Source organism: Styela clava, chromosome 7, assembly GCF_964204865.1.
Source record: "Styela clava chromosome 7, kaStyClav1.hap1.2, whole genome shotgun sequence".
Lineage (NCBI taxonomy): Eukaryota > Metazoa > Chordata > Ascidiacea > Stolidobranchia > Styelidae > Styela > Styela clava.
This window is the reverse complement of record NC_135256.1, coordinates 19837271-19857135: the sequence shown is the minus strand read 5'-3', so window position 1 is coordinate 19857135 and position 19865 is coordinate 19837271. Positions and strand designations below refer to the sequence as shown.

The window sequence follows — 19865 nt, the reverse complement described above, 5'->3', positions numbered from 1 at the left end:
ATATCATTCGGATAACAAGTAACATAACGGATAATGAGTATATATTATCTGTGGTAGAATCCCGATCGAGGGTTTCGCAATATCTCTCTAACTACGTTCATGGTTAGACCAAACACGATAACGCCTAGCGGCCGTTGATAATAGCATTTGTCATATATAAAAGAAAGATGTAATATACTTGGCGGTTAGAAAATCTGCAAATATTTTCTCACTAGGAATCAAAACAATAAATTTACATACTATACGAAAATAGTACCACCACATCTGTGTTATTATTGTTATGACTTGTGAATTTTGTTTTCGTGAATTCCTCTTTTCGGTTTCGTTAAATTACGCGCGACATTTCACCTATTGTATTGTCATCTTTATTTTCAAAACTCGCCAGTTTTGCAAATATCGTCTCTTTGTAACCTATCGCCGACCAATTGCAGACTTCAAATACTTTGGTACTCCTCGCTTGTCCATTGTTCATGCTCTTTTGTTCGTATAAATGAAAATACGACGTTACAACTGGACTCATCTTTCCTAATCAACAAAACTTCCATATTTTACCTGCTTGGCAAACGAGGTAAAGAAACGAAGACACGGATATTCTACTATTTTCAATAAGGCTGTCACAAAATGTTCTAAGGATATTGTGAATACATATATATACCACAAGGTGCTTAAAATTTTGGAGGCTGGGTTTGGTTTTGTTGAAACAAAAGTAATACATTTTGTCGGAAATTAGACAAATATTTTGTAATGTTTATAACCTCATATTTGTGAATTGCTATCGGTCTTGCGATTACTTTTTGTCTGACTGTTTTTTCAAACTCACCAATGGATAGTTTAAAATCTTAATAATTTGAAGCACCCATCCGCAGATGATTTTTTTCTTTTAACGGACTTCTATTTGAAATGCTTATGTAAATTCTTTATTGACAAATCAGAATTTTTTTCTTCAGTTCGGCATGGTTACCTAAACCTCATCAATGCAAACAACCCATGACTTTAGGCTACAAATGTTTGGGTATGTTTATGATTCAAGAATTCAGCATTATGACGAAAGCAACCCTGAACTCTCAAATATTAAATTCACGCATAATCTCTAAGGTTTTGAAATTCCATTATTACATATAAATGGATTCTGATTCTAAACTTTTCAGAATATTCCCATTATCTAACTCGCACGTCGCACCATTACAATATGTTTTACTATGGTAATATTTATTATTATATTTTACAGGATACATTCAAGCGCAAATGTATAGAGATAAAAGAATAATGAAAATCTACTTGAGCTAAGAAAAAAAATAATAATTTTGTAAATCAGTGAGAATTATAATTTGTCCAAGAGATGTTTGAGTTTTAACAGGAGAAATTGTGGAAAGCCGTTCTATGAAAAACAATACACGATTTTCTGAAAATACAGCAGAAAATACATCCGAGTCATTAGATAAAGTAATTTTAGTTTACTTTACATAAATTTATTATGGGGCTCAAAAACAATATATTGATATTAAGAGACAAAAATTAAAATTACGGAGAAAACACGACATTTGAAAGTGCATTAATAATAAACATTAATAAAGTGCATTAGGGTTAAATGCAACATAAGTAACTCGAATAGAATTATAATAAATCTAGTGAAACGCACAGAATCTTTTGAACATGAGATCTACGATTCTTTGTTAGCTTTATCATGGCTACTAATTTTTTAAATGATGCTTGTTTCGTTTATTGGACAATAGCATTGGGGTTAGTTTGTTTGGCATTGGTTAGAGAATCAGCTAATGCAAGTTTTCTACTTGTTTATTGACTGGATTCATCATTAGCATGATGCAATTCTGAGCGCAACAAATAGTGAAAATATTCCACGCGCTTCAAATAACAAATATTCAGTGAAAAGTTTCAAAAACGAAACGACGATTTGAATTCGAAGAAAGAAGATAAAATTAATCATTGAATTAACGTTTAAATATGAACATAATAGAACATCATCGTGACATAGAGGGTCAGATCATGTCCTGACACATAGAGTCACATATTTTTTGCAGGAAACTGCGAATATTTAATATGAATAAAATACATTTACTACTATTGAATGTGCATATAATTTCTTCAATTAAACCTGAACACTTGGTAAACAACTTACTGCTTGCCAAATCTGCGGAAATCTGGCGGCGACAATAAATAAAATGCAGCAAAAGGGTGCATAATAAAATAATTTTGAATTTAACACGACTTCTCAAATATGGTTGAATACTATGAATTTAACCATACGACAGTTCTGTACATACAATATTCATTCAATTCTTATCAATAACGTAAAATTAATTCGACACATCAATTAATATAATAATATGTTATGTGCATTATAATTTGTATGGGGTTATTAATAAATGATCAAAAAATTTAAATTAACACAGATTGGGCACCTCCAACTCTGCCCACAATTTCTGAATTCGATGACGTCATGCTTTCGGCTTATCTCACCCACGGATGATCTGCGATCTGCTCAGCAAATGGTCGATCGTTCATCTTGACAAAAATTTTCAGGAGGAAACTCTGATAAAATATAACAAATACTCTGTTTTATTATAACTACTTTAAATTATGTTACTGCCATTGAATTCCCTAAATATATATACCAGTGTTACCTATGCATATTGCTATTTTGGTTCAATAATATTTGGAAAGGCAAATGTTAGGCAAAAAACACAGAACCCGTTCAATAATTGTTGTATTGCATTCTAGACTAAAACACCACATCTCTATTACGTTCTCTGCTAATTCTCTTAGACTACAGCGCCATTGTGGATAGGCCTACCCTGTACATCTCTATTACATTTTACTAATTTAAAATCGTTGCCTGTTATTTTTCAGCTCATTAACTAATGCATGCTAAAAGGTTAAAGAACACGACGAAGTTCTCGTCAATTAATACAGGATTTTTATACAAATACAAAAATGTATTACCAAGTCGATTGGTAAATTTTAAATCGCAGACTTTATATACACCATGTATTTCAAAATGTACGCTTCCATTCACCTGTAATGCTGGACCAAAGTCATCTTGATCCGATACCAGTTTTCGGTGTCCAAGACCAAGAATCATTTTCGGCAATATAATTGCGAATAATATGGGTGGTAGTTCTTCTTGAAATGGTGCTGCTGCTTTCACCATTTCAAAAACAGTACAGCCAACGCTCCTGCAATATAGCAACGTGATGAATTTCGAGTGTCTATCTACATCTACTATATAATTTTAATCTTTACGTTTAATTAAAATGTATTCAAATGCGAGCTACTGTGTAAATGGGTATAAAGAAATTACCAGATATATATTTGTGTTGGTCAGGAGATGCGGCGGTAGACGGGATCAGGTTAACAAAACTGAGAAAAAAGTGGCAGCGAAATATTTTCAAAGAAATTTTTTGGCACACAAATTTCATTGACGCCAGTGTATGCTACAATTCACATTCACACGCCGCAGCATGAGCATCAGGATAACGGTATCGGAAATAAACCATACAATACCAGCGCAGTAGGGGACAGTGTCTCCTCATACAATGAGAAGAAATGCATGTATTGCATCAGACCTTTTTCAAAACTTTCATATTCCTGTCATCTCACGGTCTTTTACTATGGAAATGTTGGAAAGTAGAAAGTATTAACATTTCAATATATCAAAGTATATTTTACAGGGACTGACAAGTAGAAGTTTGCATATCATCTGAAAATTACGATAAAAACGTAGCTCAGAATGAAGCAGCGTTTCACCCATACCAAGTTAATCATTCACTCACAGGTATCAATCGTCGACGGTACAGTAAATATTTTTGCTTTAACACAAATAAAATTTGCATGCAAACAGTAGTTCGGCATTCATCTGCTTGCTTTGCCATTTTGCGAAAAATAATGCAGCATGGATTATTATACGGCCTGGCGCAAGAATACCAACCATTAAATACGGTTGAATGCAACATGAAAACGTATATTCTGAATTAATATTATTCATATTCGCAGTAAAAAGCAAATAATTATAAAATCGAATTACTCACCAAACATCAGATCGTTTGCCCCCTTCCTGTCCACTTAATACTTCAGGACTCATCCATGGCAATGTTCCTGCAAAAATATTTAATATACATTTTTTGGTCAACACACCCTCGTTGCAGAGATAACTCGTGACATCGCTATGTAACTATTTACAAATTCATATTTTCAATACCTGCGGTGTCGTCTGCACTTCTTATCATTGTCGCGTGATCGTGAATTTTTGAGATGCCCATATCCGCTGAAAAGCAAGCATCACAAAGGTTTATTGTCTTTTGAATTGCGCAAAACATTTTGCAGTGTGGATACTATGCCAGTTGTGATACGTTGAAGTTTGACCTGTATACTTCATTCAGCAAGAACACAAAGTAGGTGACGAACAATGTACCTACATATTGAATGATTCTATAATTTTCGTAGCGCTTCATAATTCATTTACAAGTGAATATCCTCCACTTTCGTGTAAATGCACAAGACGTTGCTTGCTTCTAATGAAAAATTCCTTAAAATCAAACTACCTAAAACAGATGATTATGATTTTATTACCCAATTTCACTGTTTCATTAACATCTAATAGCAAGTTTGCGCATTTGATATCACGATGAATGACGTCACTTTTGTGAAGATAGATCAGTCCTTGCAATAAATCTTTAGTGTATTTCTTGGCGAAATTTTGCGGTATAGGTTTTCCGCTTTTCTCCATTTTATCCTTTACGGATCCCTGGTATTAGAATAAAAATAGTTAGAGAAAACGCTTCACGTAAACGTTGCAGAATCAGCTCTAGTGTGGTTTCGTACCTCAAGTACTTCTAACGGGCGTGGCATGACAGTGACGTAATAAGGCCCTCCAAACTATACGAGCTGTCATCCAAGACGCGTAGACGATCACCCGAAATCGAATAGGCTATTTATCTCGTTTTCTCGCCGCAACATCCCGATATGAGAGAGATCGCTGTCTTATCGAGTTCGTTATCGGCGGCGCAGATGCCATTTTGGCGATCGTAGGTATAATTTGGCAAGCTCTATGACGTGATGGGGCATCGTAGTGGCGTACTTTTTGTATGGCATAGTCAGGTGGAGGTTAGGAGTTTGACATGTGAAAAAATTGTCATGCTACGCCCACTAGAAGCACTTGAGGTACAAAACTACACGAGACCCACAGAATCAAGTTTCAAGTCTCATATTATTCATTTCACTGTAGTTTATGAAATCGAATATTAGTCTACTCGAGTTTTGACTCTGAACACCGGCCACACAACTTGTGACTCATAATTACAGTGATTCAGCATGACTTTATCTCAGAAATAAGATGTTATCGAACTCGGAATTCACTAAAATGGTCAGTGACTAGACATGACATGCGATCAGAGGTTTGGGGACTTGTAGCAAATACTAAATTTGGAATTACAATAAACGATGATAACATTTGTTGATTAAAGATTTACCTGCATAAGCTCCATGTACATGTAAAATTTTTCCTTATCACCAGCACAGCCGTATAATTTGACCACATTTTTGTGCGATAGTTTTCCCAGCAATTTGACCTCGTCTCTTAAGCAGCTTTCCTGCACCTAAGCATTCGTTTATATTTTGAAAATAAACTGGACAAGAATACAAATTAAAAGGCAAACAAACGCGCTTGTTGTTACTGTTTTAAAATTATAAGTTAAATCAATATGTCTCATACCCCGGCCTTTGGAACTTCTTTGACAGCAAATTTCAATCCGTTTTTATCAACTGCTGCGTATACCGTACCAAACGCTCCTTTTCCCAAATCGTCCTTTCTACTCCATGGGTGTGAAATAGCTGTTTAAAATGTAAAATTTTTCTCGGTAAACCCCACGTTTTCAGTCTACAGATATATTACGTTCATATACTTACTTGTTCCAGATTGTGATCCCGATCTTGAAGACCCTTCGCCAGATTGTTGGTCAATAGCAACTTTCAATAATTCCAAAAACAATAGGTCAGCTTGCAATTTCTTTCATTTAAAACAAACGTAGTTGTTTATCATTTCAAAATATATATACATATATATATACTCGTATAAGGAAACCAACGAGGACACATTCAACTTACCCTTCTGAATGCTTCAGCTTGCCCTTGCCCTTTCGTCATCACTGTAAATGATATAAATAGTTAAAATTTTCATTAAATTTTTATGTGACATTAGGGACATGACCCTTGATTATTGGAAGTTCGAGTTTTTGTAGGGTTGGTTTCCCATATTGTATTACCATCATTTTGTTTTATTGGCAATTGAAAGTGGAAGTCCTGACTTGCATTGACCACTATCATTGTCATTCACACTCAAGATCAAATAGAAATATTTTTTACGAATAATTCTAAAATATTATAGAAATAAGATGACGAGGGCGCTTACTTTGCTCCATTTTTTTTGCCCTGATTGCCTTTATAAGTTCGGTAGCGGAACCTGTCACTTGTTTCTCACATATTTTCAAAACTTCCCTGGCAGCTGACTTTATGTTATTTTCCTGGATTAATGGTAATAACTGGGTTATATCTTTTAAAAAAAAATTAGGAAAAAAACATGTTAATAGAAATTCGGTCCCCCTTCCGTGAAATCTAAAAAGCTTGAATGAACAAATCCACATCATTTTAGTAGAAGCACCATTATATTATCAAAATATTACAAAAAGCTGTATTGTGTTATGATTATGAGATTTAAGGTTACGGTGTTGAGAATAATCATCAAAAAGGTATATTTCCAAGGGAAATCCAGCAGTTTTTAAGGACTTCCAGAAGTATGTGCACCAAGATGGCGCACAACCTGAACATAGTATGTGTACCAGGTTAGGGTACTAGTTGTGGGCCATCTTGGTGCACATACTTCGGGAGCGCCGTTTTTTATAAAGAATAAAAGTGGATAGAATTGGATGCCTAATCCATGGGAGCCGAACTTACAACTTAATGAACAATAGACTGAATAAACTCAGAATATAGACAGGTTAAACATGACGTCAATAAAATAATAACAACTATATAAACCTCAGCCCATTCGTCTTCCAATTGAGCACACACTAGGACAGCATCTGCAACAGCCTCACACATTGTAGCAAGTGCTTTTTTTGCTGCCTGTAGTTGAACAGAAGGAAAATAATCAGAACATATCACACATTATTTACAAGAATTGAAATCCTTTTTTTATATGATTTATATAATGTTTTATATCAAATATAAATTAAGAAATCAAAAATTTGTAATTACGTACTTCTTGTTTGCTGGGAGATGCCGTCGTTGACGCTTTATTTCCCTAAAAATAAAACGAATTTTTTAGCGGGTTGCCTATTTACAATCTTAGTATTTCGAAAAGAAAAGTGCTTACCATCTTTCAGTTTCAAGATTTTTTCCTTTGCTGTATTTCAATAATGGTCCCCTATGCACTCTTCTTTTTAAGGCAATTCAAAAAAATCTTACACGATCAAAAGGGATTTTTATTGCGGTGTAGCTGTATATCAAGGAAGACATTTTAGGATTGAACATTTTATATTTTAATTATTATTCGTAATAAATTTTCATGTTTTTGGCGTAGACATTCGTGATACGATTTTTCCAATTTTCTGGCCAAATTTGTATGAGGCAATGTATAAAAATATATAAGCATAATATGCTAATACAGATACAGAGGCATCTAAACTAGCAAAAAAGACACGTCATCCATAATAAACCTTGCTAAAATGTGCGGATTGTCTGCCCTCCCATATCTTTATCCATCACTGTAATGAAGAAAATTCAATGACGTGTATTATCTTGACCACTTTACATTCATATTTACGGACTGACAAGTAAGCTATCTAGTTGGGCGTTAGAACTATACTGGGATGTTTGACATAGTCGCCCATTTTATTTACACACGGTACGCGATATGTCCAGCTGTATAATCCCTCCATACGTCTGCTTCAAATTCGGCAAAGCCGAAAAACGCCCAATTGCTGCAACCTTCGTTTGATCATCAGATAATACTTCTGCTTTATGAAGGTTTCAGATACCTTGTTCGTTACGTACGAGTCAATTTATTATTGTAGTCCTATTGAAATCTATTCTCGAAATTCGATCCTTACACGCAAACATTCGCACCCACGCATATCGTCTCTTCTCAGGAATTCATACCTATAGCCAACGCAAAGTTTTTCGTTTGATTACAACTCAAGTACATTCTAGCTGTGTATGGTAGTTAAAATCTGAATGCGGCTTGAAAATCCTGTAGGTATAAAGTTTACTCATGCGCAAGTCTAAATATTTGTTCGTTGCTATCTAGCATCATATATTTGCCATAAATATATACCAAAATTGATATATTCTTGCAAGTAATTATCCATACAATATAAATGAGTTAAAATGCACATATGTATAAATGAATGAAAGCCGAAGAGTATGTAAAACACAAGTGTGCACAGATTTAAATACAGCAAATTTGGTTAGTAATACAAAAAGGCAAATATAGGCTCTGAAAAAGTGAGTACACACTTCCGTGTTAGCGCAGAGCAAATATTACCCACTCTCGTATCTCTGCAACGCTTCAAGTAATTAACGATTTGACTCCAAAGAGGAACTACTTTTGTGATGTTGGTGTATTTACTAACTCTTTTTTCTGATAACAAGTTTCCTGATTGGGCAGATGAATAGGGTGTGTACCTTCTAATGTATGTTCGGTAGATCATAGCTGGTAACCAGATATTCTGATGATCACGATGTTATATCTATTTGGTTTACTCCAGTATTTATTACTGTTTTTCAACCGTAACAAAGGTACGCATCAATGCGCTTATTGTCATTTTCGTAGTGCTCATACTTCTGCTTTGTGATAAAAATAGAACTTCTTGTTGTTTTGAGTGTAAGAGGAACCGAAAATTGTGACGCTTGCGATTGAGACGTTCGGCTTGTTCCGGACCCGGCAAACAAGTGGAAAAACAGAAGTTGAATCTTATGGAATCGCTCTCTGTGAAATAAGTAGTGAAATGTGTTGGTACAACATTGTAGACTTATTTCAGGTATTTACGTGATATATTGAAATATAACAAAATTGCAATTTGTCTACCCTAATCTTACAGTTTGATGTAATAGTCGCGAATGCGTTGTTTTCTCTCCTGCGTTAGATAATTAGATTTCAACAAATACTTTGGAAACATTTTGCAGCTTCTTCGCAATAAGAATCTAAGTCTTGGACCATAACATGGTGAGTTTCTACTTCCTTTGATTCCCTGAAGTCTACATTGTACATTGATAGCATAATTATTCCAATTTTGTATAAAACGTGGTAGTTTATTGTTGTATGCTTGAATTTCTCGATCCTATCGATACTATACGGATATGATGCAAAATGATGCTTTGGAGGTTTTACTGCTAGTATTCTATCTAGTTCATGCTAACTATAGTTACTACCTCGGCGTATAAGAAGGCGTAAATTTAGATTTCTTTTCTGAAGTATTCGTAATTTAACCACGTTCAAAACGCCCCCATGTTTTTATAAAAATTGCCCAGAAGTATAATAATGCTATTTATGTGCAAATGAATCAAACGCAAATCAACTGAGGCAATAAAGCATGCCGAAACAATAAGAAACCTTCGAACTGTGTAGAAAATCATCAGGTTTGCCTAAAGAATTTAAAAAATATTTTAGGTACATTTTCTAAAAAAGCCTATTCGTTGGAACTTGGCAATTCAACTGTCATATGAATCATTACTCGTACGCCACTACAATAAAACGGATCAGAGTAAGATAGATCTGTCTTGGATTAGTGTTACATTACCACAGTATACCCGAGCCGTATCGGGAATACGCTGCGTATAGCAGCAGTCATACATGCGGGGGCCTCCGTATATGTGACGCATGACATAAACAACGCAATAAAACGATTACACTGAAGGAGACAAAGACATTTGTCTATAAAGTACACAATTCTATTCCATATGCGAATATTCTATGCCAATCTTTATCCGTATGTAGATATTCTGTAACAGACAAATATATGATATATTAGTACTCATACCCGCTTCGACACAGATGATATCAATTTTCAATGTCCGATTGAATAATATGACACATTAAATTTAACTGTTATTTTATAGTTAAGTTTTGAATTCACACGCGGAAATTGATGAAGACTTTATTATTATTGTTGCTATTAAATCTATTCATGAATTTTCACTAACGTGGATTGACAACATTGTACAGATATAAGTCGAACAAATTAGATTTAAAGCATATAAATGAAACAAACAATCTTTGATTCTTTAATGACAAATAAGTTCAGTACCTGTCACGTGCCTAAAATGTAACAAGTTAACTTTTGAAGGTTGATTATGACCAATATTACTTTTCATGTTTTTATCTAGGCTGGGGTAATTCCAAAACGAGACCGAGATGAAGATAAGTATGAGGTATTTTTTCAAGTTGTGCAAACATACTATACCACATAGTCTTATTATCTATAGATTTAATAATATACCGTGAACTTGAGTGACGTTTTCTTGTTAATGAATTCATTTATTAGAATGAGTCGTCCCTCTTTTTTATTTGTGTTTCAATTTTCAGGCTGCAAAGACTGCCGTTGCAAATATGTGTGAAGCAGTGGCAAAAGCTGTGTTGGAAGTATCAAAGTTGCAGTCGCTTGATAACGTTAGTAGTTCACTATTAATTTTCCAGTGATGGGCGATGTTTCGTTGCTTAATATCTATCGTCACAGGCGATATTCAATGTACAGTCTTATGGATATACCGAAAATGTATTACAAACTAAACAACTTCCATACATGCAAACTTCACAATAGATGGCAGATATAACAACAACACTTAAATATAAGCAGGTCCAACCACATTGTGATATGCATGTTGTTTGGGCCTTGCGATTTACCCTTTTATTTTTTGTGCTCCTACGTAACGACAGATAAAGATATTAATTTGGCTTGAATAGTAGACCTACACTGCTGTAGAATATATTTGAAAGATAAATCAAAGTCAATTACAATATTGCCATTTCAATATTGTGTTAAATTTATAAACGCAGGATGAAGCGGTTCGAGCTGCTACAAAGAAAATGACAAAGATCGCTGGACAACAAGCACAAAAAACGTGTTATAGCATCATGAAACAAGTTCGACTGAGTAAATTAAAGAAAGGTGAAAAATTATAACAGTTGTTCTCGAACTTTTTATGCCGCGCCCCTATTTTAGAATTCTCGCACCCACCTAAAGAATAACTAGTTAACAATAAGCTATAAATAACAGATAGTAAGGTAAAAGTATGTTTTGTTTAAAAAAAACGTTGAAAATACGCGGATGGAACGTCAATAATGAAATAAATAAAAAGTTTTGAAAAAATAAGGCGGGCAAGATAAAATTTAATAAATATATTTTCAATTTCAAGTATATTTATTTTCAATTAGCTTCACTGAATTATAATTTTGCCATAACGTTTTTAATCCAAGTTTGCCAAAAGCCTGAGCACAAGCTCTCAACTAATAATTAAAGGGGCGAACAACCACAGGCGACTCTAGAACTGTATATATATGTTTTTGGGAAAGATATGTCAGAACAAGCACTAGACGCACTGCCTTAAGTCGTTTGAAATTGGGAGGGTATGTGAGAATGGGAGGGTTAAATACTTAAGCTGTTGTAGTGCTCTTAGTCAGCATAAACGTACAAAAAGAATAAACTTGTATGTAAGTTTTATATATATGTCATCTTTATTCCACAATAACAATCCTAATATCACGTTTAGTTATAGATTCACCATCCAGTAGTACTAGTGGGACGGAGGAGGAAAAAATGAAATTGGCAAAGGTCAGCAAAAGGCTTTATAATAACATTTCAATACTGCTATCTGTTTTATTTCTGGTATTAATCTTACTCGAGCATTTTCAACAAAATATGTTCGAGTCACTTGACCAAAAGAAAATGTTAGTAAACTATTAGAAATTATATGCTATTAAATTTTAATATTTCGAATATTTATTTTCAAAATTGGTAGTATACGGATAGTTAGTTGATGACCGAGGAATGGCAAATGATACTATATAATTATTACATTTTTGTGTTTTTGATTTTGTACTATTAGAAATTGAAAGCTGAAATACTCTTTATGGAACTTATCGAGGTTGCTATGAAAGGTCGTCCAGGAGCAGGAAATTCGCCCGAAAAAGAACCACCCAAAATAGGTAAGTATAGATGCCATACACGGGTCTGAATACTCACAATACTCCTCACCTTTTAACAATGCATAACAAGCAAAGGTAACTGAAGTCCTTACTATAGTTCTAGAGAATTACGTTTTGTTTTTTTCCTACTTTTTTTAATATCATTTTCTGTTTTATTTGTCAAATACACATGTTTACAGTAATTGCTCATCCATGGAAACAAAAACAGCTGTTGGGAAGAGGAGGATTTGGAGCTGTATACTGCGCTGTTGATCAAAATGGCTTGGAATTTGCTGTAAAAGAAGTTCCTCGTGCCGGAGTAAACAAACTTATTATAATTATTATATATCGAATATAATCAGTTCAGTCATGATTCGTAGTATATAATGGAATACTTGTAAACCTAATTTTTGTATTGTAACATAGATTGAAGAACAGTGTCTCAGAGATGAAGTAAAATTTATGGGTAAACTTACTCATAAAAATATTGTCAAGTTTTATGGATGTTCAGGAAATAAAGAAAAAATATATATGTACATGGAGTTAATGCAGGTTAATACGAATATATATTATGTAGGCTACTTGCTGTGTATTTCGAAAAGTAAAGCCCATTTTCTGTAATCAAGCATTTTTGCAACTCTCATTTAACTAACCTAACCCAGGACTTTTCTAACAATACAATTAAAATCCACAATAAGCTAATTTTTGCAGAAAAATTAGAGATGCAATTGAGTTACACTTTGTAATGCTTTTAGTAATGAGCATTATTTCAAGCTATCATCTTGGAGTAATTCAATTAGAAAAAAATTTCCGGTCGCTGTTCGACCTGGATCCGAAATACCAGTTGTTTATTCATAAATATATTAATAACGTTCTAAAAATGTCCTCAACGTGAAACGAGCATTTTTTGTCTCATACCTAGCAGAGACAGTTGCAAAATTTGTAATATTATAGTGGCTGCTCCAAATATTTTATATAACCTAAAGCAAACAAAAGTATAATTATTTATATAATTATACCAGGGATCAATCTCTGATGTTATGGAAAAGACAAATTCACTAACACCTGAAGTAAAAGCCAAGCAGTACACCCGTGATATATTGTGTGGATTGGTATATTTACACGAACATGGTGTGATTCATCGCGACATAAAGTGCGGCAATGTACTTCTAGATGCTGAAGGGACTGCCAAACTAGGTGAGGATAAATTGCATGTATAGGGTAGTCGATCATTAACCTGAAAGTAAAAAAACTCTAACAAACATGTTGTCACAGTCAATATTACGAATCAGCTGCTACGATTTTAATAACCGTAGGAGGACAAAATATTTGTCATCCTTCCGAAACGGTTGCAAATTTTCTGTATTTCTGGATATTGAAGCAAGAGCGTAGCCAGCCCAAAATTTGAGGATGGGGAAGGGACAATTGTTTTTGTATAATGACTTAATACGACGCTCAGTCGTGCATTTTTCTCAAACAAAGGCAGATAAACGTAGCCACTGATATCTAACAATATCCCAAAGAATCGGACAACAGACGTAGCCTACTTTGATGTCGAAGTTATCCAAGGCATAAAAGCGCGCATTTCCATCTAACTCGGTTGGTTCATTTCGGGGAAAGGATTATTGACAGCAAGCCAAAAAACGTCCGGTTTCAGTAAATCGTTGAAGTTAGAGCAAAATGTCGTTGGTAAAGGCATATGAATTTACGTCTTACTGCAAATCTTGCTGAAGTTGCATTTGAAAAAGTGTTGAATTTTGGAGGGTATAGTCCCTCAAGCCCCCTGGCCACGCTTATGCATTGAACGTAATTGACGTTTTAATATTGTATAAAAGGCCAATTTTCTTTTTTAAATATATATGAAAATATGTTTCAGCCGACATGGGATTATCTAAGGTTCACGATCAGGAAACACTGATCCAACAAGCTGATTCTAAAGCAGGTGAGTGGCCGTAGATTTTTTAAGTTTTAAACAATATAATCACCCAGGAAGCACTTCACATATCTCTCCTTTCTAGGTTCAATATGCTATATGAGCCCTGAGGTTATGAGAGGAAACGTCGGTGGAAAAAGATCTGATATCTGGTGAGTTCAGTGAATCATCGTTAGAATAGGGATAAATTTTACAAGGTAATTTTTCACCAACATCTAATCCCAAGATTTAATTCCATAAATTTGTGTAGTTTATTTTGTAAAATATATAGTCACCAGGAGTCATATATATATATAGGCTTATATATCGTTTTTTCTCATATAAATTGCATTGTTCAAAATAGGCTTACATAGGCTATATATATCATAATCACCCCCATTTTTCCATTCATATAAAAATTACTTTATTCCCACCAGGAGCGTCGGATGTACGGTTTATGAGATGGTAAAGGGTTATCCACCTTTTCTCAGAGAGTTATCACCGTTACTCATAGTATTTTTACTTCCTGGAAAAATTATCGCAATTGAGCACAAGGGGCTCGTTAACAGGGACAATAGTCTTCCAGAAGGCTTGAAGGTATATTTAAGCTCTTTTCTCATATTATTGGACACGTCAGTGGACATAAAGATCGTTTCAATATTATGTTGTTGTTCTTGTTTTTTTTCTTCGTCATGATAAAATCGCTTGTCTCTTCGAATACTGGACCAATTGCTTTGAAATTTTCAGTAGTTAAAGATTTATTTCTTCACCAGAATGCTATAACTTTTACTTATTTCAAAAATTTCTGTGGACTTCAAGAGATTCGTTTTTTATGTGTCAGAATAAAAAATAGCGACACCTTGTGACGTGTTCATATATTTGAGCATAGCTCTCTTGTTGCATATATGATGATAATGAATCGATTGTAGTGGCAGGCGGCACTGATGTTCTATACCGGGGGTGTGCAACCTTCAATACAGTAGGGCCAGATACTAATAACTGGGTGAAACCGCGGTCCGCTCCTCTATTTGACATAGACTTTCTAGTAGTTGCAGGCACGAAAGTTTTGGGTATTGATCTTATGAAATGCGTTAAGCGCTTCGCACAAGCTGCAGCGGACATGGGCGAAGTATGGCCCGCGGATCAAATCCGGCCCGTTGGGTAATTCAATCTGACCCGCCTGATGATGCCACAACCAAACTGAAACCAAATTGTATGTTTAAGCTAAAAATAGCTCAAGGAATTTGATTGTGGTTAAACTTAGTTTTGGCACGCGGCTTATTATTTTCCACATTTGCTTTGTAACACTGTAAATATTGTTCATAAAATGTAACTTTTTACGTCATACTTACATGGCCCGCCAGACTGGGTTGGCAAAATTTGTGGCCCCTGGTTCAAAAACCTTGCCCGCCCCTGTGCTAGAGCATTGTGACGTTATAGATATAGACAGTTGTGGGATTCAGCCGGTTCGCACCGGTTCTATAGAACCGTCTCACGGAATTTTATAAGATCAGCGAACTGGTTAGCATTACTGGTTACTGTCAATGTTATGTTTGTAACAGAACCGGCTGAAAAATATGACTTTTGTGAAAGAACCGACTGACAAAAAATTTGAATCGCACCACTGGATATAGATAATAAATTGGACTCAAGTATGGCTTTATAACGCAAAAAAATTTGAATTACTCACACGTACCAGCTGGAACTAAATTAAAAACTCGTTTGGCGGGCAGCACACTATTCGAAATTGGCATTTTTTCGTGGGCCGCACAATTTTTTCGTTTGGGCTACTTTTGGTCCGCTGGTCGCAGTTTGAACACATCAATCTTTGTAATTAGTTGTTATTTGTATCTACGTCATAATGTTCATTACGGAAAATATTGTTGTTTTTGGAGGTATTCATAAATAAACACATGCACACATTCTGAAAACAATAGGTTTTGGATTCAATTTGAGGAAGCGATTTTTACATCATTTATTCTTTTTTTATAAGAAATTTCTGCAAAGGATATTTGTCAAGATGGAAGATAGACCTCTTGCTGATGACATGGCCAAAGACCCATGGTTGGACAAATAACTGTAAACATCGTTTGGACACGCGCATCATTATTACTATATATATTTTTTAAAGATCAACTACTACTGCAACACATCCAGGCACTTTACCATAATATACTAACATTTTAACGAAACTTTTAACGAGAAGTATAATCGAATAACTCTGCACGTGAAGGGCAGCATTATGCAGCATTATTATATTTTTGAAAAGTGTCTGTTGTAGTTCTTGTATAAATTACTCTAGACTTTTTTGAGTCGACTAACTTCTGTGGTCGAACGATTAGTTTCAAAATACCAATTTTTTATGGTTAACAGTTGGTCATGCTGCTGTTCAACAGTTTTCAATGGTAATTTGTATTATTTAGACTTTAGAGCAGGGCTTCCCAAACTGATGGTTGCGCAACGAATTTTAAAGGTCGCCATGAGTACACCAATTTCACACAAAGTACCATATCTATTGTACTTTTTTAGACTTTTGATTCGAAACACAAATTTTAAAACAGGTGCGTGCAACACAACCGATTGCTGCCGGTACATCTAAGCCCAATTTTTTTTTTTTTTTTACTTTATAATTTCCTAGTTAACCAATAACGCCTGACACATCACTCAGGGCTCGTTGGAAGCTTTGTTTTGTTTTATACACGCTAGATGTCGCTCCTGGACCATTATTCGTACGACGTCACGCTTATGCTTGAGTAAGCATCAGCTTGTAAACAAACAATCAACATTTTTCAATTCCTGCCGAACGCGTCATTCTTTATCATAACAGCAATCTCGCATGTTTGGTATCGTTGATTTCCTAGTTGTTATAGCAACAGAATGAGACCGTAAGAGGTCTTATAGCTTACGCCGTCGCATAGTGAAGACGTGTTATGTTTGGGCAGGTCGTGTCTTCGCGTCAGGTTGTGCGACATAAGAAATGTCCGATTCCACTAAATCATTTGCATCTGAATGGTTAGGAACAAATTTTTTGTTCTCTATTTGCCAGAGGACACTCTCTAACGAATAACTGCGACTGCTGACGAGACGTAATGTGATAGTATATCTTCCTACTACTGCATAGCACATTTCGTAATGTGATAGTTTATATTCTTGGAGTATTTGGTTGTATTAAGGTAGATTTTCCTATTATGACGCATGAATCGATATGACTCGCTCGAGTTCAATCCCGTCTAATTCCACGCGGAAATAATCCACGCAGATATAATACTATTTGTTTTTTTTTTAAATTATAATTTCTTCTCAAGATAATAAATAAACTAAAATTACTAATTATAATTACTAAATATATGCCATCCGGCTGTAATGGGCTCACGATTTCAGGAGAATACAGAATCGGAGAAGCGACGCGCGTACATAACAATGCCGGACTTTGATCCTACGGCCCAGAAGCGGCGTGCTTGCATAACAATGCCGAATTTGATGGTGAATCGTAACAATGCCGATTTAGGACCACTACGTCGGTAGCTAGACATCGTTATTCGTCACCTTGCTGGTGCTACAAAAATCTTACCTTAACTGATAGATATGTTACTTACGACATCGAAATTAGATATATATATATATATAAAGTAGGATTTACCCTCCTTTGTTTTTGTTTTGTCACTTTATCAGTTTATTGTGCCTGGCAAATAATATTGGAGGCTAAATATATATTGAAAAGATATATTTAACGTAATCAATGGATATTTGATTAAAACGATCGGAAGATAATACTGCCGACGAATAATTGTAATTCATTTTTAACGTTGACGGCGATCAAAACATAATGCAGTTCACGCATTAACAACATTGAAACAACATTAACAAACATTGAGCCACGGCTGGACTTGCTATGCAGCAAAAAGAAGTCGCACCCATCTAACTGAATATTCAAGCGATGTTAATCTGAATAGATGTGTGTTTGTTTTAGTTCTCGAGTAGGCCTTCTAAAAGTTGGGAATTAAATCTGCTAATAAAGTATCAAGAATGATATTTCGAACTATTTAACATTTTGAACATGAACAAGGGCCGCGGAAAATTTTTATACATTGGAAGGGGTCGCGAACTTGAAAGTTTGGGAAGACCTGATTTAGAGAACATACTTCTTACAATCTTACATTAAATCTTATTCTTAAATATATATAACACCATTTCATCTATATAGTACATTGTCTATTAACATTTTGTATATATATAATAATAAAATACTAAATGAAGCACGAATGGAGTGGTTCAACTATCTTAGATATATATACTGGTCTAACTTTAAATAATCACATTTTTTTTTGCAATATCATTATGCTGTTAGTAATAAATATCTCAGAAAGTAGAAACCTTTGCTTTATTAAACAAATCATCAAACTCACATGATAAGATCAAACTAATTTTTTAACATCAAGCAGGTCACTTATTTCTATGCCCAATCGCTACTTCGCCAGGGTAGCGAGTACATTGTGGTAGTTACTGTGTATTTCCATATTTTCACCACGTAATGTTAATAGTGCATGTTATTGGCCTGAAACAAGGTCGTAGCTCTAATTCATTTCCTTTATGATTTATTTCTCTCGCTCAGTGTTGCTTGTCTTTAACACCCAGAAAGGGTCAATAGCCCTTATATTTTGAATGCCGATGTTGTTATATTGAAAAAAAAGATGCACAATCTAATTGATCCAAATAACAGATAACGAATTACACCTAAAACCTCAATACAGTATGTGTGATGAAACCAAATTTCTAACTAACAAAGAACGTTAAAGACAAGCAACACTGAGCGAGGGAAATAAATCATAAAGGAAATGAATTAGAGCTACGACCTTGTTTCAGGCGAATAACATGCACTATTTATAATCGTGGTGAAAATATTGAAATACACAGTAACTACCCCAATGTACTCGCTACACCAGCAACAAATGTCTGAACGACAGGCTCACTCAACTCGTTCGTCAAGAATTTTTTTTTGATGCTAATCAAAGACAAGAGAGATGTGCTCAAATATATGGACACGTCACAAGGTGTCGCTATTTTTATTCTGATACATAAAAAACGAATCTCTTGAAGTCCACAGAAATTTTGAAATAAGTGAAAGTAATAGTCTTCTGGCAAAAAAATCAATCTTCAACCAATGAAAATTTGGAAGCAATTGGTCCAGTAATCGAAGAGAAAAGCGATTTCATCATGACGAAAGAGAAGAATAATACTAACAAGAACAACAATATGATTGAAACGATCGTTATGTACACCGACGTGTACAATAAACCTCAAATGTGTTTTTATTTGTTTCAACTTTGAAAAAGATCGTTCGCAACTAGCAATTGGGTATCCAATTGTGACTCACAATTTGTGAGTTATAATCAATATACCATGCACATAGTTGGAAAACATCCCAGCCAAGCTCAAACAACGATGCAGTAAAATGATAGGCATTTTTTTGAAACATCCCTCGTTTCCACGTCGGAAAAGCGATGTAGCAGTAGACATTTTAGCAGCTACACAGACAGATTTGGCATGGTTGTTGAATTAACTCGTTCAAAAATTAGTCTCGGAATTGCTGTGACAGACTAGGTTAAACTTTTTACCGATACTTTTAAATACCAATTAAATTGAGTTTTAATTTAAATTATTGTTTGAAACATATCAACCAGTTTAAGGCGCTAACTCGCAAAACCACTCTCAAAATGAGCACCAAGAATGTTGCAATTGTAAAATATAGAAAAATTT

The 19865-nt window shown here is 34.7% G+C and overlaps 2 protein-coding genes across 2 annotated transcripts; one reads left to right on the top strand and one right to left on the bottom strand.

Moving 5' to 3' along the window:
* Positions 1-1198: 1198 nt before the first annotated feature.
* On the bottom strand, positions 1199-7516 carry LOC120328229 (mitogen-activated protein kinase kinase kinase 3-like). The gene is made up of 13 exons (XM_039394663.2): positions 7388-7516; positions 7274-7315; positions 7051-7137; positions 6425-6536; positions 6121-6161; positions 5923-6022; positions 5729-5847; positions 5487-5612; positions 4588-4762; positions 4217-4282; positions 4047-4113; positions 3035-3194; positions 1199-2550 (listed from the first exon to the last, which is right to left on the bottom strand). The coding sequence occupies exons 1-13, from the start codon at positions 7388-7390 to the stop codon at positions 2470-2472; spliced, it is 1179 nt and encodes a 392-aa protein (XP_039250597.2). The 5' UTR covers positions 7391-7516; the 3' UTR covers positions 1199-2469.
* A 1486-nt stretch (positions 7517-9002) lies between these two features.
* On the top strand, positions 9003-18371 carry LOC120328914 (uncharacterized). The gene is made up of 13 exons (XM_039395489.2): positions 9003-9238; positions 10399-10443; positions 10598-10681; positions 11069-11180; positions 11782-11843; positions 12118-12217; positions 12397-12515; positions 12623-12748; positions 13219-13393; positions 14073-14138; positions 14215-14281; positions 14546-14705; positions 16102-18371. The coding sequence occupies exons 1-13, from the start codon at positions 9236-9238 to the stop codon at positions 16183-16185; spliced, it is 1203 nt and encodes a 400-aa protein (XP_039251423.2). The 5' UTR covers positions 9003-9235; the 3' UTR covers positions 16186-18371.
* Positions 18372-19865: the final 1494 nt, after the last annotated feature.